The sequence below is a fragment of the Bos indicus x Bos taurus genome, chromosome 3 (genome assembly GCF_003369695.1).
Source record: "Bos indicus x Bos taurus breed Angus x Brahman F1 hybrid chromosome 3, Bos_hybrid_MaternalHap_v2.0, whole genome shotgun sequence".
NCBI classification, from domain to species: domain Eukaryota; kingdom Metazoa; phylum Chordata; class Mammalia; order Artiodactyla; family Bovidae; genus Bos; species Bos indicus x Bos taurus.
In genome coordinates, this window is record NC_040078.1 from 29,936,067 (window position 1) to 29,949,973 (window position 13,907).

General features: G+C 37.6%; 1 protein-coding gene across 5 annotated transcripts in view; it reads right to left on the reverse strand.

The window, feature by feature from the left end:
- Nucleotides 1-13,907, reverse strand: part of MAGI3 (membrane associated guanylate kinase, WW and PDZ domain containing 3) — a 259,208-nt gene that overhangs the window by 88,625 nt on the left and 156,676 nt on the right. For all 5 annotated transcript variants that reach the window (XM_027536101.1, XM_027536100.1, XM_027536102.1 and 2 more), the window contains exon 3: nt 6,652-6,771. In XM_027536101.1, coding sequence (XP_027391902.1) covers nt 6,652-6,771 — 120 coding nt within the window. The remainder of the gene's footprint in view (nt 1-6,651; nt 6,772-13,907) is intronic.

The window sequence follows — 13,907 nt, forward strand, 5'->3', positions numbered from 1 at the left end:
CCATATAAAATCAAGGACAACAATGTTAGACTAGTTAGAAATTTATTTACACATACCCAGATACTAACTTGGTGCCAGATTCCTTTCAGGTCTTCCCTTTCCCCCTCCTTAATGACATACATATTCACTCATATATATAATTCAAGTCCTAATTTCCTGTCTGTCCTTCCCATTCTCTCCTTGAGTTACCCTAATGTTGGTATATGTCATTTCCTGGCATGTTATATACATCTAGGACATATGTATATGCATATATAACATATAAATGTGCTTAATCGTTCAGTTGTGTCCAACTCTTTGTGACACCATGGACTGTAGACTGCCAGGTTCCTATGTCAATGGGATTCTCCAGGCAAGAATAGTGGAGTGGGTTGCCACGCCCTCCTCCTGGGGATCTTCCTAAAACAGGGATAGAATCCAGGGCTCCTGCATTGTGGGTGGACTTTTTATCATCTGAGCCACAAGGGAAGCATAACATATAAATACTACTGTTTTAATAAAAGCTTCATGGAGTGTTTATAACATTTCATATCTTTTTTTCTCAACAGTATGCTGTCCATATCCTTTTGTAACATTCTTTTTGTACAACTGTATTTCTAAGACTTATTCCTATAGATACATGTAGATTCTAATCATCTATAACAGTCCATTTTTATAAACAAATTAAAATAAATTTTATTAATTCCCCTAATAAAAGACACTTTCGTTCCCTTATTGTTTCAAATAATGCTATAATGACTATTCTATGAAGACTTACAAGAACTTCTAGAACACACAAAAAAGATGTCCTTTTCAACACAGGGGACTGGAATGCAAAAGTAGGAAATCAAGAGATACCTGGAGTAACAGGCAAATTTGCCCTTGGAGTACAAAATGAAGCAGGGTAAAAGCTAACAGAGTTTAGCCAAGAGAATGCACTAGTCATAGCAAACACCCTCTTCCAACACAAGAGAAGACTCTGTACATGGACATCACCAGATGGTCAATACTGAAATCAGATTGATTATATTCTTTGCAGCTGAAGATGGAGAAGCTCTATACAGTCAGTAAAAACAAGACTAGGAGCTGACTGTGGCTCAGATCATGAACTGCTTATTGCAAAAATCAGACTTAAATTGAAGAAAGCAGGGAAAACCACTAGATTATTCAGGTATGACCTAAATCAAAACCCTTACGATTATTCAGTGGAAGTGACAAATAGATTCAAAGGATTAGATCTGACAGACAGACTGCCTGAAGAACTATGGACAGTGGTTTGTGACACTGTACAAGAGGGAGTGATCGAGATCATCCCTAAGAAAAAGAAATGCAAAAAGGCAAAATGGTTGTCTGAGGAAGCCTTATAAATAGCTGAGAAAAGAAGAGAAGCTAAAGGCAAAGGAGAAAAGGAAAGATAAACCCATCTGAATGCAGAGTTTCAAAGAATAGCAAGGAGAGATAAGAAAGCTTTCCTCAGTGATCAATGCAAAGAAGTAGAGGAAAACAATAGACTGAGAAAGACTAGAGATGTCTTCAAGAAAATCAGAGATACAAAGGGAACATTTCATGCAAAGATGGACACAATAAAGGACCGAAACGGTACGGACCTAAGAAGCAGAAGATATTACGGACCTAAGAAGCAGAAGATATTAAGAAGAGGTGGCAAAAATACACAGAACTATACAAAAAAGATCTTCATGACCCAGATAACCATGAGGGTGTGATCATTCACCTAGAGACAGACATCCTGAAGTATGAAGTCAAGTGGGCCTTTGGAAGCATCACTATGAACAAAGCTAGTGGAGGTGATAGAATTCTAGCTGAGCTATTTCAAATACTAAAAGATGATGATGTGAAAGTGCTGCACTCAATATGAGAGCAAATTTGGAAAACTCAGCAGTGGCCTCAGGACTGGAAAAGGTCAGTTTTCATTCCAGTCCCAAAGAAAGGCAATGCCAAACAATGCTCAAACTACCGCACAATTGCACTCATCTCACACACTAGCAAGGTAATGCTCAAAATTCTCCAAGTGAGGCTTCAGCAGTACATGGGCCAAGAACTTCCAGATATTCAAGCTGGATTCAGAAAAGGCAGAGGAACTACAGATCAAATTGCCAACATCGTTACATCATAGAAAAAGCAAGAGAGTTCCAGAAAAACAATAATGTCTGCCTTATTGACTATGCTAAAGCTTTTGACTGTGGATCCCAACAAACTGTGGAAAATTTGTCAATAGATGGGAATATCAGACCACTTGACCTGCCTCCTGAGAAATCTGTATGCAGGTCAAGAAGCAACAGTTAGAACTGGACATGGAACAATGGACTGGTTCCAAATTGGTAAAGGAGTATGTCAAGGATGTACATTGTCACTCTGCTTATTTAACTTATATGCAGAGTTCAGTTCAGTCACTCAGTCATGTCTGACTCTTTGCAACCCCATGAACCACAGCACGCCAGGCCTCCCTGTCCATCACCAACTCCCAGAGTCCACCCAAACCCATGTCCGTTGAGTTGGTGATGCCATCCAACCATCTAATCCTCTGTTGTCCCCTTCTCCTCCTGCCCTCAATCTTTCTCAGCATCAGGGTCTTTTCCAATGAGTCAGCTCTTCTCATCAGGTGGCCAAAGTATTGGAGTTTCAGCTTCAACATCAGTCCTTCCAATGAACACGCAGGACTGATCTCCTTCAGAATGGACTGGTTGAATCTCCTTGCAGTCCAAGGGACTCTCAAGAGTCTTCTCCAACACCACAGTTCAAAAGCATCAATTCTTCTGTGCTCAGCTTTCTTTATAGTCCAACTCTCACATCCATACATGACCATTGGAAAAACCACAGCTTTGATTAGACGGACCTTTGTTGGCAAAGTAATGTCTCTGCTTTTTATTATGCTGTCTAGGTTGGTCATAACTTTCCTTCCAAGGAGTAAGCGTCTTTTAATTTCATGGCTGCAGTTACCATCTGCAGTGATTTTCAAGCCCAGAAAAATAAAGCCAGCCACTGTTTCCATAGTTTCCCCATCTATCTGCCATGAAGTGATGGGACTGGATGCCATGATCTTAGTTTTCTGAATGTTGAGCTTTAAGCCAACTTTTTATGCACAGTACCTTATACAAAATGCCATGCTGGATGAAGCACAAGCTGGAATCAAGACTGCCGGGAGAAATATCAATAACCTCAGATACACAGATGACACCACCCTTATGGCAGAAAGCGATGAGGAACCAAAGTGCTTCTTGATGAAAGTGAAAAAGTTGGCTTAAAACTCAACATTCAAAAAACTAAGATCATGGCATCCTGTCCCATCACTTCGTGGCAATTAGATGGGGAAACAATGGAAACAGTGACAGACTTTATTTTCGGGGGCTCCAAGATCACTGCAGATGGTGACTACAGTCATGAAATAAAAAGACGCTTGCTCCTTGGAAGAAAAGCTATGACCAACCTAGACAGCATATTGAAAAGCAGAGACATTACTTTGCCAACAAAGGTTTGTCTAGTCAAAGCTACGGTTTTTCCAGTAGTCATGTATGGATGTGAGAGTTGGACTATAAAGAAAGCTGAGCGCAGAAGAACTGATGCTTTTGAACTGTGGTGTTGGATAAGACTCTTGAGAGTCCCTTGAACTGCAAGGAGATCCAACCAGTCAATCCTAAAGGAAATCAGTCCTGAATACTCATTGGGAGGACTGATGCTGAAGCTGAAACTCCAGTACAGTGGCCACCTGCTACGAAGAGCTGACTCATTGGAAAAGACCCTGATGCTGAGAAATACTGAAGGCAGGAGAAGAAGGGAGTGATGGAGGATGAGATGGTTGGATGGCATGTCTGACTCAGCGGACATGAGTTTGAACAAGCTCTGGGAGTTGTTTATGGACAGGGAAACCTGGCATGCTGCAGTCCTTGGGGTTGCAAAGAGTCAGACACGACTGAGTGACTGAACTGAATTGATAATGACTGTTCAGGTACTTGTCTGCATATCCACATCGACGGGGTTTTTCTAGAGTAGGCAACCACAGAGGGAACTGCTTGGTCGGAATTAGGTGCATCTTTAAATTTACTAGGTATTGCCAAGATGCTTTCCTAAGGGATTGTTACATCATTTTATACCCTCGCCAGTTGTATATGTGGATTTCCATTTACCACAATTATCAGACTTTAAAATTTCTATCAATCTGATGGATGTGGAATGGTGGGTAACTGTTATTTCAATTTGCTTTTCCTCTTAATTGACCAGGTAGTAATTAATAATATGGAAAATACCACTTTGTCATATACCATGTTCTTAACAGAAGAAAACATAGAATATCTTTTCAATTTAAGTCATTAAAGACAATGACTTCTTAAATGAAATTTCAAAACACCAATCATAAGGAAAACAGTGGTAACTCTGATTGACAAAAGTTAAGGATTTTGGTTTAATGAAGAAACACAGAACAAGGTTATTAGGTTACACAATGGGAGAAAATATCAATATCCAATAAGAAATTAGTATCTAATATAAATATTTACAAACAGAAATGTTATTGAGATCCCAGTTTAAAAATAAAATGGACAAAGCAAATGAATAGACAATTTGCAGAAGTTCAAAAAACAAGCATATGAAAAGATGCTCAAACTCTCTGACTACCAGAGAAACTAAAATTAAAATGAGACACCACTTGTATAACTGTCAGACTGGCAAAATTACACAGCTGGATGGTGCCAAGTGTTGGTAAGGATGTGGAATCATTACTAAAGCCACTACAACTCCCCATGGCCCTGCTTGGGGAAAAGAGACTGCAGAGCTACCCAAAACAACTTCATCATATTAACTATATGTTTACCTTATAACCCAACAATCTGCTCTTGGATATATATGCCACAGACATTCTCACATAGGTTTGTAAGAAGACAGGTATGAGGATGCTGCAGATTGATCTGTGGTGATGAGGAGTTGGAGGCAAACTGGAAGTCCGTCAATAGGAGAAACGTTAGGTAATGGATTCACAACATGGAGTGCCGTGCAATGGTTACCAAACAGTGAATTACATGTATTTACATATGTGTGCAATGCAGATGAATCTAAAAAACAGTAATAAGTGAAAGCAGTTTAAAACTAGTAAGATACAGAACATGGTCCAGATGTAAATAATAAAAACATGTACACAAGACACAATACATATGTTGCAAGATCACATATAAACCAAAACATATACATTAAACACATCAGAATGGTTGCCTATAAGAGGGAAGTGAATGAGAGAAGGCTATTTGCACAAAAATAAAAAATAAACAGCTGTCATTTTCTCTGGGAAGTCTCCACTGGCTATCTTATCTAAATTAGACATTCCTATTATTTTCTTTAAAAATCCCTTGCTTTTGTTTCCTTCATAACATCTCAATTTAGTTATCTTGTTTGTGTTCTGACTGCCTTGCCCACTAAGATACAGGATTTATGAAGTCAGTATCATTTCAGTGTTGCTCAGCACAGCATCTCTAGTCCCTCTCGTAGTGCTTGGCACAAAGTATAAAAGAAGGTCAAATAAATAACACATGAATGAATGAGTCATGGATGCTAATCTCAGGAAGAGTGGCTAGGTCAAACTTAGCAGGCAAGAGGAAATCATTAAAGATTCTGAAGGAAAGAGAAATGACCAGAACCGCACTTGACAAGGAAGACTAGTATGGTAGCAACGAGCAGGGTGGACTGGCGGGAGGGAAGAAACTGGAACACATGAGATCAACTCTCAGAGCCAGCATGAGTCAGTGCAGGGAGCCTACAATGAGGTGATGAAAGCATAAAGAAAGGCAGTGTGAAAGATGCTACAAAGGAAGAAAAGATTCAATTGGTAACAGACTAGATGAAACTGCTGAGAAAAAGAAGGAAGTAAATGAAGACTTCCCTGTCCTGAGCTCTTGCTAAAGCTAAAAAGAGAAATTATGAAGACTTACTCTTTTCGATAGCACAAATGCATATTTGGATATGATGAATTCACAACCAGATATTTATTGAACGCTATCTCTAGGAACTGAAGATAACATTAAGAAAGACATGACATCTGCTTTCACAGAGCTTGTGAAAAAGGCAATTATAATAGCATGATAAAGCAATGATGGAGAAGTACAGGGTGCTATTGGAGTGCACAAGTTTGCCAGTGAAGAACTGTTAGATACAGAAAATAAAAAAGATTTAACAAAGAATCATTCAAAAGTTGAAATTGATCTTAAATTAGTACTCCCTAGAATCGAGTAGAGAAAACAGTTATGAAAAGAAAACCATTTTTTCTCTTTTTATTATTTTCCTCTTCAAATCTATACTCTGTTTCTCCAAGAGAGCCAAAGTGTAAATAGATTTTTTAAAGGGTACAGTATTTTTATTTCCAACCACAAACAGAACTCACAAATGCTTGAGTGAATACAATGAACGTGAATTATTATGAAATACTGCAAACTAGCTACCTTTAATGATTTTAGTACACTGTCTACAATCAACTTTAGAATAACACAGAATGCATTTATTCCCATCTTAATTAGTAAATTACAAATAGCCTAATCAAAAGAAAAACCTCTCAAAGACTAATAGAAAAAACTTTTTAAAAAAGTGGTATTTTACTGATCAAATTCCATTTGAAATAATTCCGATCAATCAGACAGTTTTCTGGGCTGCTGTTGTCAATATCTGGGGACATACCATCATACGTTCCACTTTCTAACAATGTTCCACTCTCTTCCAGTGCTTTGAACTGTTCAACAGAAATGAAATTATAGTCCACCCCTGGTACTTCCCCATCCCTGGGGGCCCTTGTAGTACCTAAGGAGAGAAAAAAAGAAAAAAATAGGTTGTACAGTGCTTTTAAACTTACAAAATATTGAAAATAATCGAAAATTCAGTTTATAGAGAACACATGGGAAACACTATTGAATATATTGTATCCAGAGTGATAAGAGACATTGAGGCAAATTAACATTCCTAGGTCAAAGTAGGATAATACTACAGGATGAGTAAATATATTTTAATAAAATCTATAGATAGCTATGAAATTCAAAATTACAAAGATTAAAATGTTAGTGTCCAAGAAAGCTTAACTTTCCAAGACTCAACAGTTAATTCTTTTAAACCTTAATTCTCATGCTTAACATTTAAAGGAGAGGTAAATCCACCAAGGAAAGGCTTCAGGTTCATGTAGCTACTGTACATATTTTTTTTTCCTTGGCAGAAATGTAAACTAATATTCTACTTACTAGAGTTGTAAGACAATAAAAAAGAGAAACAACTTTTCAAAATTGTTTTATTAATAAACCCCACTGAAAAAACCTGAACAAATATTAACCACGCAATTATTTTTAGACTCCTTAATAAAGGGCTCAGGGCTTAAGGTATGAATTCACAAAATGTAATTTTATACATATTGCTGCTTAGTCATTATTCTCTTCAAGTAATTTCAAAACATTAAGCCACAAGCAAATTGCTTAATGAAATTCACTACAGCAACTGAGCACTAAATTTCTATCTAGTAAGGACTCAACGCCAAAGTAAAATCTTCAGATCCAGGATATAAATTCAAGCTATGGCAGCAGTGCTGTACTTTACTGAATTTCACGGACAAGAATCAATAGTTTTTTAACTGAAATTGGAAATGTCACTTCAAATACCAGAAAATACAAACAAGATATCCAGGTAGTTAGCCTGGAAACAGTTAGGATATTGTCCTGCCAAGGATGCCTTCCCAAGCCCATTTCTCTATTTATGCTACCTATTTGTTAACAGCACTCCAAGGCAGAAACCCGAGAAGTAACCTTGGGCTCTTCCTTCTACTCTACACCTAGTCACCAAATCTGGTTGATTCCATCTCCTAAACACCTATAGGATTTATATACTTGTCTTCATTCTTACATCCACTTAATCCATATCAGTATCAATGGGCTATATTGTTGGTCTCCTGAGCTCAACCCTGTCTTCATCCTAGCTACAGACCTTAACCAAACTGCAATCAGTGACTTTTCTAAAACCATCTGAGCAAAAAACCCTCTAAATGGTTCCCATGATCCTTGATACAAAATTCAGGTTCTACCTCTCCAGCTTCTTTCTTTCCTCACCCCTTTCACATTCTAGGCTTTAGCCATAATCAATTTTTTTTTCCAATTCTTTTAATGTTCCTCATACTTGCTTATCTCCAAGGCCTTTGCCAAGCCATTCTTCTCCTTGGAAGACTTCCTATACCCTTTCCCTCTTACCCCAGTTAACTCCTACTCATCCTTCAGCTTCTGACTGAGAAAGCTTCTTTAGAGAACTTTCCCATATAGGTATGGGAATATGCAGGAACCTCATCTGTTTGGTTCAGAGCAATACCCCAAGTCTCTGCACAGTGTAAATCCCATAGCAGGCACTCATGAGATAGTTGTCAGATAAATTAAGTAAAATTTTATACAAATGTAATCATCACAGGCCCTGGAAATACGCTATCATATTATAAATTAATTCATGGGAAGCTATTAATTGCTTTTATATCTTGTAATGTGAAAAAAACCCACAATGATGATTAATGGTAATAATCTCAGAAAATAATGATTAAGGAAACATTCTAAGTAACAAAGACTGTTGCATTTCTTATCTGTTTTATATCACAGAGGATATAAAATCTCTAAAACATAACTTCCCTTTTTAACTTTTTTTTTCATATCAAATTTTTGTTTCTCATATACTGATTAAAATTACATTGTTAGAGTTCCCAAATTAACAGCTTTCAGTTCCACATTAGGTAAAAGTTAATCTTAGAAAGTAAATTTATGATTAGCAGCTGTGATAGATGGAAGACATGACCATGTATTTTACACCTCCTCCTATCAAGAGATGGAGCCTGTTGCCTCACCTCTTGAATCTGAACTGGACTTAAGGCTTGCTTTGAATAACTTAGTGTGATGTTGTACAAGTTCAGGAGTCTAGACCTCTGTCTTTGCCTCCTTGGAATGGTCTCACCAACATGTACGGATGTCCAGACAAGACTACTGAATGATGAGGGAGAATCCCATTCAATAAACACCACCAAGGCCCAGATATGAAAGAGGCCAGTTTAGCCCCTCTAACGCCAGCTTACCTGTCAATGACCAGCCACATGAGTGGGTCCAGATGAGCTCAGCAAACTCATGAAATCATGAGAAATCATACATGATAGTTATTTTAAGCCATTAAGTTCTAGGGTAGTCTGTTATGTGGCAAAGGCTAATTGAAACATTATCTAAATAAACTCTACTATAAACATAATGACTATATAAAATCCAATTTAAAAGCAAATCATACTAAAGATAATACTATTTTATTTAAAAAAAAAAAAAAAAGGCACTGACCCAAGAGGCAGGAGCAACTCTGCATTTTAGTCTAGGATAATCATTAGTGGTAAAATTTTGAGCAAGCACTTAAATCCCCCTGGGCTTGGTTCTCTTTCTGCAAAGTGTCACTGAGCAAGATGGTGATCATGATTCTTTCCATTAATAAACATAAAATGTGTGATTCTAGCATATATATTTCCAAGACTTACAAAGTAACTTGAATGTAAATTCTCTTTACAAATGTATTATAAATTTTCACTTTTCCCTTCAAATAATGTACTCTCATACACATAAAAAGTTTTCTACCTTCCCCTATCCAACTTCACTGCCCTCAGCACTCCAGAAAATTTACCTTTCTACTCTTGATACTCTCTAACACTTAATGTAAAGCTTTGTACATCCCCTCCAATCAACATTATATTGCTCCTTTTTACATAAAAATTCCTCCAAGTTCTTCTTCCTCAGTGTCCAATTCCTCTCCTCTCATTTTCTCAAGCCCATTCCAATCAGATAACTGCCCCAACCGGCCCCACTGAGACAATCTGTGCATCAGAACTCTCACTTTGCTTAACCCACTGGTGAAGGTTCAGTCCATAACCTGGCAAATCAACAACCTTTGACATAACTGATCACTCCCTCCTTTTTCTGTTTTATTCTGAAATGTACAGAAAACATATATGTAAAGTTTAGTTCAGTTCAGTTGCTCAGTCATGTCCAACTCTTTACGACCCCATGAAATGCAGCACCCCAGGCCTCCCTGTCCATCACCAACTCCCAGAGATAACCCAAACTCAAGTCCATTGAGTCGGTGATCCCATCCAGCCATCTCATCCTCTGGCATCCCCCTCTCCTCCTGCCCCCAATCCCTCCCAACATCAGTCTTTTCCAATGAGTCAACTCTTCCCATGACGTGGCCAAAGTATTGGAGTTTCAGCATTAGCATCAGTCCTTCCAATGAACACCTAGGACTGAACTCCTTTAGAATGGACTGGTTGGATCTCCTTGCAGTCCAAGGGACTCTCAAGAGTCTTCTCCAACACCACAGTTCAAAAGCATCAATTCTTCAGTGCTCAGCTTTCTTCACAGTCCAACTCTCACATCCATACATGACCACTGGAAACACTATAGCCTTGACTAGATGGACCTTTGTTGGCAAACTAATGTCTCTGCTTTTGAATATGCTATCTAGGTTGGTCATAACTTTCCTTCCAAGGAATAAGTGTCTTTTAATTTCATGGCTGTAGTCATCATCTGCAGTGATTTTGCAGCCCAAATAAATAAAAGTCTGACACTATTTCTACTGTTTCCCCATCTATTTCCCATGAAGTGATGGGACCAGATGCCCGATCTTAGTTTTCTGAATGTTGAGCTTTAAGCCAACTTTTTCACTCCTCTTTCACTTTCATCAAGAGGTTTTTCAGTTCCTCTTCACTTTCTGCCATAAGGGTGGTGTCATCTGCATATCTGAGGTTATTGATATTTCTCCCGGCAATCTTGATTCCAGTTGGTGCTTCCTTCAGCCCAGCATTTCTCATGATGTACTCTGCATAGAAGTTAAATAAGCAGGGTGACAATATACAGCCTTGACGTACTCCTTTTCCTATTTGGAACCAGTCTGTTGTTCCATGTCCAGTTCTAACTGTTGCTTCCTGACCTGCATATAGGTTTCTCAAGAGGCAGGTCAGGTGGTCTGGTATTCCCATCTCTTTCAGAATTTTCCACAGTTTATTGTGATCCACATAGTCAAAGGCTTTGGCATAGTCAATAAAGCAGAAATAGATGCTTTTCTGGAACTCTCTTGCTTTTCCCATGATCCAGAGGATGTTGGCAATTTGGTCTCTGGTTCCTCTGCCTTTTCTAAAACCAGCTTAAAGATCACGTACTATTGAAGCCTGGCTTGGAGAATTCTGAGCATGACTTTACAAGCATGTGAGATGAGTGCAACTGTGCGGTAGTTTGAGCATTCTTTGGCATTGCCTTTCTTTGGGATTGGAATGAAAACTGACCTTTTCCAGTCCTGTGGCCACTGCTGGGTTTTCCAATTTGCTGGTATATTGAGTGCAGCACTTTCACAGCATCATCTTTCAGGATTTGAAATAGCTCAACTGGAATTCCATCACCTCCACTAGCTTTGTTCGTGGTGATGCTTTCTAAGGCCCACTTGATTTCACATTCCAGGACGTCTGGCTCTAGGTGAGTGATCACACCATCATGATTATCTTGGTTGTGAACATCTCTTTTTGTACAGTTCTTCTGTGTATTCTTGCCACCTCTTCTTAATATCTTCTGCTTCTGTTAGGTCCCTACCATTTCTGTCCTTTATCGAGCCCATCTTTGCATGAAATGTTCCCTTGGTATCTCTAATTTTCTTGAAGAGATCGCTAGTCTTTCCCATTCTGGTGTTTTCCTCTATTTCTTTGCATTGATCGCTGAGGAAGGCTTTTTTATCTCTCCTTGCTGTTCTTTGGAACTCTGCATTCAGATGCTTATATCTTTCCTTTCCTCCTTTGCTTTTTGCTTCTCTTTTCACAGCCATTTATAAGTTTAAATAAAGTTTAGTAGTAATAAGCAATAACAAAGCAAACTCATCCAGATGAAAAAATAGAACACCACTACAATGCCAAAAGCCCCCTCGTACGGCTACAAATCTCCCCCTCCCTCCGCCCGCAACGTGACCATCATCTTTACATTTGTGATAATGATTTCTTTTAAAAAAAATGTTTTTAGCAACTAAGTAATGCATGTCTGACCAACATAGCTTAGTTTTGCCTGCTTTGCAACTTGATGGGATTGGAATCATACCACATGCATCCTTTTGTGTCCACATCAATACTTACCATGTTTTTAAACTTCTGCCAACATGTTAAGTATATAAAGGTATCTCACGTTGTATTTAATGTGCAACTACTTTAAAAGAGTAAACATTCTTTTTCATATATTTACTAGCCACAGAGATTTCTTCTGTTGTAAAGTGGCTGTTCAAGTCTGCCGCTTCTCTGTTGGGCTGCCTGTCTTTTTACAATCATAGTTCTTTACATTCTAGATACTACATTACTTCATCAAATCTAAGCAATCAACAGCTTCTAAAATATACCATTATTTTACCCTAAAAAAGAAAAAAAACCCTGGCAATTATAATTGAAATATTTCACATATTGCAAGATGCATTCCAATTGGAGAGGCTAAAATGTGAAATAATTGTGTCTCAGCACTGCAGTCTTTTGCCAGATATATGTGGTTGCAAATGGGGTGTTTCTGCTACAGAAATATGCTTTGAAATATGCTTTCTTCAAATAGTGCTTTCTGCAAAATCAGACACCAAAAATAAGAAAAGCTTACGGAGAAAATAGGATAGGGTTGATCTCTTAAACTCTACTGCAACTCAGTAAACAGAGCACTGGTAAAGCCAATAACAATCGCAATGAAAAATATTAATACAATTTAGTAGATTTTATGTTCCTAATAAAAAACACTAAAGTAAATAAAATACTTTGTTTTTAAAATTTTCTATGAAAAGGTAGCTTGACAGAAAGGTACAGAGGGTTGAGGACACTGAATAATAAAGACAAGGCAAAAGGTAAAATCAATAACTTTAAGATAAAGTACAAGTTCAAATTGAGGAGAGAGGCCAAACTGAGATGAACAGGCATCATACACAGTGAAACAAAAGCAACACTCAGCTGTGTTTGCATATTCTGTGTTTACTTGCTGCTACTTGATGATACACAAGATTGGCCAGAGAAAATGCAATAGGAACCAATGGTACTTCTCAGTTCAGTTGACATCTTTCTCCTACCTACTTACCTGCATTATTGAAACGTTGCAAAACAGAATCTTCTCTCACTGTGATTTCCTTTCACCTTTTTTTTTTTTTTAAATAAACAGTCCTTTGATGATAGAAGTTTTTCATTTTAATGTAGTCAAATTTATCAATTCTTTCCTTTAGAGCTAATGGTTTTGTGTTCTGCTTTAGAAATCCTTTCCAAGGCCATGGAGGTATTCTACATTCTTTTTAAAAAAGCATTACAGCTTTGCCTTTCACACCTAGTACCTTTAATGTACTAAAGCTTTTTTTTTTTTTTTTGGTTTGATGGGAAGTAGTAGCCCAATTTCCTTTTTTTCCCCAAATGCTTATTCAATAAGATTTATTGAAAAAAATCAGTATTTTCTCCTCTAATCGGCCATGGCACTCCTGTCACAGGAATCCTATACAGAAATGCCCATATGAGACTGACTGTCTACATCCCATTTACCTACTGGCCCTTCCTGCACCTTTGTCAGTGTTGTAATTATTACAGTGCTGTGATAAATCTTGAGATATAGCAGAAAAAGTTCTTGTTTTCTTTCTATTCATAGCCTTTCTATATAAATTCTAGAATCAGGCTAAAAATGCTGAAATTTTTATTGAATTAGATTGAATCTATTAATCAATTTGAGGAGAACTGAAATCTTTACCATATTGAGTCTTTACTCCATGAACAATAAATCTCTGTCAAAATATTTAGATTAATGTCCATTAATTTTACCTTATAGAGATCTTTACCCTTTATATTCAGAGATGAAGTAGGTATTTCAACGGTTTTTATGCTATTTTTATGCTATACATGGTATTTTTCTACA